Source organism: Tribolium madens, unplaced genomic scaffold (assembly GCF_015345945.1).
Source record: "Tribolium madens isolate multiple individuals breed KSU strain unplaced genomic scaffold, Tmad_KSU_1.1 Scaffold_7;HRSCAF=85;Tcas5.2_LG10, whole genome shotgun sequence".
In the NCBI taxonomy this organism is placed as follows: Eukaryota; Metazoa; Arthropoda; class Insecta; order Coleoptera; family Tenebrionidae; genus Tribolium; species Tribolium madens.
In genome coordinates this window covers 4,005,806-4,008,733 of record NW_025401050.1, presented here as the reverse complement: position 1 = coordinate 4,008,733, position 2,928 = coordinate 4,005,806, and the positions used below count along the sequence as shown (strand labels likewise).

The window sequence follows — 2,928 nt, the reverse complement described above, 5'->3', positions numbered from 1 at the left end:
TGGTAAATTTAGTTAAAAATTACAAAAAAATAATTAAAAAATTTTGTAAACCAAAGTATAGAAACTATTAAGCTTCAAAGTTGACCAAAAAATTTTATAATTCTGGCCTATGTTTTGTTACCTTTTCTAAAACATAGAGAATTATTTATGTATAAATTTACTTGTGTTCGACCTGAACAAGTAATTAAAAAAAAGTTAGGTGTAAATTATATCTGACTACATTGGATAAGAATTATTTTAATATCAATTAGTTTTCTTTTGTTTCTTGGGAAACAGAAATAACCTTAATTGTTTGCTACTTTTATTATTTTTGCTCCTACATTACTACGTTGCCCGTTTAGAAAAATTCATAATTCATTATAGTCCAAGAGGTTTTTTTTTAACATTTTTTACGGACTCTCTAAAGCTTTTACAAAAATGCATCATCAAGGTTATCCGTCATCCGTCACCTCTGCACAATTATTAAAATCACCCTGTATAAGAAGATAAATTAGAACAAGAAAACATTTACTGTCACTTGGGAGAGTGTACAAACAACATAAAACAAATAGTGGAGAAGTTTATAATTTACCTCTATCACCAAAAATTATAACTAATAAAACTAACAAACCACTTCAAAATTTTCAAATTTTGTAATTTTGGCGTACAATTGTGACTAATTTTGTTAGCGCAAGTTTTGAAAATTTTTGAAAAGTGATATGTTATTCAGAGTAGAAACTGTTAAGTTTTTTTCAGACTTTACAATTTTTATAAACTACCAATTTTCATACAAAAGACGTAGATAATTAAATCTAATAATAATTTCGTAGTTAATTGATTTAAATGTTACATTTTTTAATTTAAACACAAACATTTATAGACAAAATAAAAATTACCAAGAATGTCTCTTAATCGATATCTTTATAATACATAATAAAGTTTAAAATAGAAAGTTCATTGTTCGCGATCTAGTTTTCTGAATCAAACTAGCCATTTTGATGTCACAGTTCGATCAAATTTTTTGTTCCTTAATTATTAATAATTTTGAATGTTGACACTGGTAAGATATACTTAATTTATTTAGAGCAGGTTTGAAGAAATATCGATCCAAAATAATTTTAATCGTATCGCAGTTTTTTGTAAATATATTATTACTAGCAAAATTGAGGACTCAAAATTTTACAGAAACATAATACGTTTCATTTGCATTTTGTAATAATCGCTTTCATCAAGTGATGATTTATTGTTGCAATTCTCACACACACAAAAAGTGTTTATTGAAAAGCTTATCGGGTAATAAATAATGATCTTGACTTTTACCTTTGCTCCGGTCATTTAGTGAAAGATTAATACATTCCTGTTAATTTTATTGATACATTTAAGACTGTTCATTAAAAAATAAACAAAAAAAATTTCTTGATGCATGATGATACTTTTATTTAAATTAAAACTCGCAAGTGTATGTTTTTTAGTTTACTAATTAATGAAACAATTTAAAAAAAAATAAAAAATTGATTAATGAAACAATTTGAAAAATACTACTATTCTTATAAAATTCTAATATTTTGTCATAAGACTTAATAACAGCATTTTTTTAAAGTTACGCACCATTATAGTATGTTATTTAGTTGTTTTGTACAATAACTGGAATAATTTAAAATTTTATATTTGAACACAAAAATTCAAGACTGTAAATAAGGTGATTTTTAATTCATTAATTAAGTAATAAATAATAATACCACTAATACATTGTTCCAATGAATAGCTATTAATTTACATAACTTTTTTTCTTATGTAAAGAAAGTGGTCATTAAAAACTGTAACCTCTTATGATCAATTTGTTTCTTTTGGTTTTTATTTTTTTTTCCTTTCTCCAAATCTATGAAACTGTTCACTTTACTTTCTCATCCATTCAACGTTAAAAAGGAAAGTGATTACTGATCACGAATCAGACAAGTCAACCTCCTATACCGTTCATTTCGACAGAATGAAGAAAAAATACAAAATTATACAAAAGTAAGAAAAGTTTAATCAGAACAGAACTTAATAAATAGTCAACAGTCAACAAAAAGTACAACAACAGAAATTGTAACAAAGGTATACAATCAAGCTGATCCCTGATGATCTCCAAGGCCACTCGAAGAAGGTGCTACAAAACCCCATTTGTAGCCGCCTCCGCCTCCGCCGCCACCTCCACCGAGTGAACCGCCACCTTGACTAGCCCCCAGCACGTCGGAATAGTGACCATGGCCAAATGTAATGTAACTTGGGTGAGATGGAATGTCTCCGTCGGCGATTTTATGGGCGACGCCTCCGGCTTGCCCTTCATACTTGGCAGAAGCCACGAAGCTGCCTCCGAAAGGACCGTGATGGCCGCCGCCACCTTTAATAAAATGTAGTTTGTAAAAAAATTGAAAATTCGTTAGTTTTAAATTAAAATCTTTGACAAACACCGTCACTTTTGATTTTTTTAATAGTAATTTTAATATACCAGGTAAATAAAAAGTATGGAACCAAATGTTTTTGGCTTAAAGTATTTATTTTTTGGAAAAAATAATTGATAAATGGTAAAGTACTATAAAATGTAATGCTTTACCAAAAATAAAATTTTTCGAATTTTTTTTTTTTGTTTCTGGATTCTATAAAAAATTTTATATTTTTTAAATGGCGACTTACCAATTTTCAGAAAAAATTTCAACAACGCCATCTAATCATAGTGTTAGGATTTATTCTTAGCTCTTAAGAAATTTTTGATATAGAAATAAAACTATAAAACCATTTTTTTCATGAAGGTTATTACAACTATCAACTTTCTACTTAATTTTCCCCAAAAAAAAGTAAAGTTTACATAAATTACAATTTTAACCAAAAAAATCGCATAACTCAAAAACAAAATTTTGTTCTCAAAATACGATCACATTTTTTATATTATTACTTTCATTTATATTA

General features: G+C 27.2%; 1 protein-coding gene across 1 annotated transcript in view; it reads right to left on the bottom strand.

Moving 5' to 3' along the window:
- Positions 1-1,988: 1,988 nt before the first annotated feature.
- The window catches only part of LOC123010176, a 2,529-nt gene continuing 1,589 nt past the window's right edge, over positions 1,989-2,928 (bottom strand). The window contains exons 5-6 of the mRNA XM_044406875.1: positions 2,780-2,781; positions 1,989-2,477 (exon numbers count right to left, since the gene is read on the bottom strand). Of these exons, the coding sequence (XP_044262810.1) occupies positions 2,085-2,477; positions 2,780-2,781 (395 nt within the window). The 3' untranslated portion in view covers positions 1,989-2,084. The remainder of the gene's footprint in view (positions 2,478-2,779; positions 2,782-2,928) is intronic.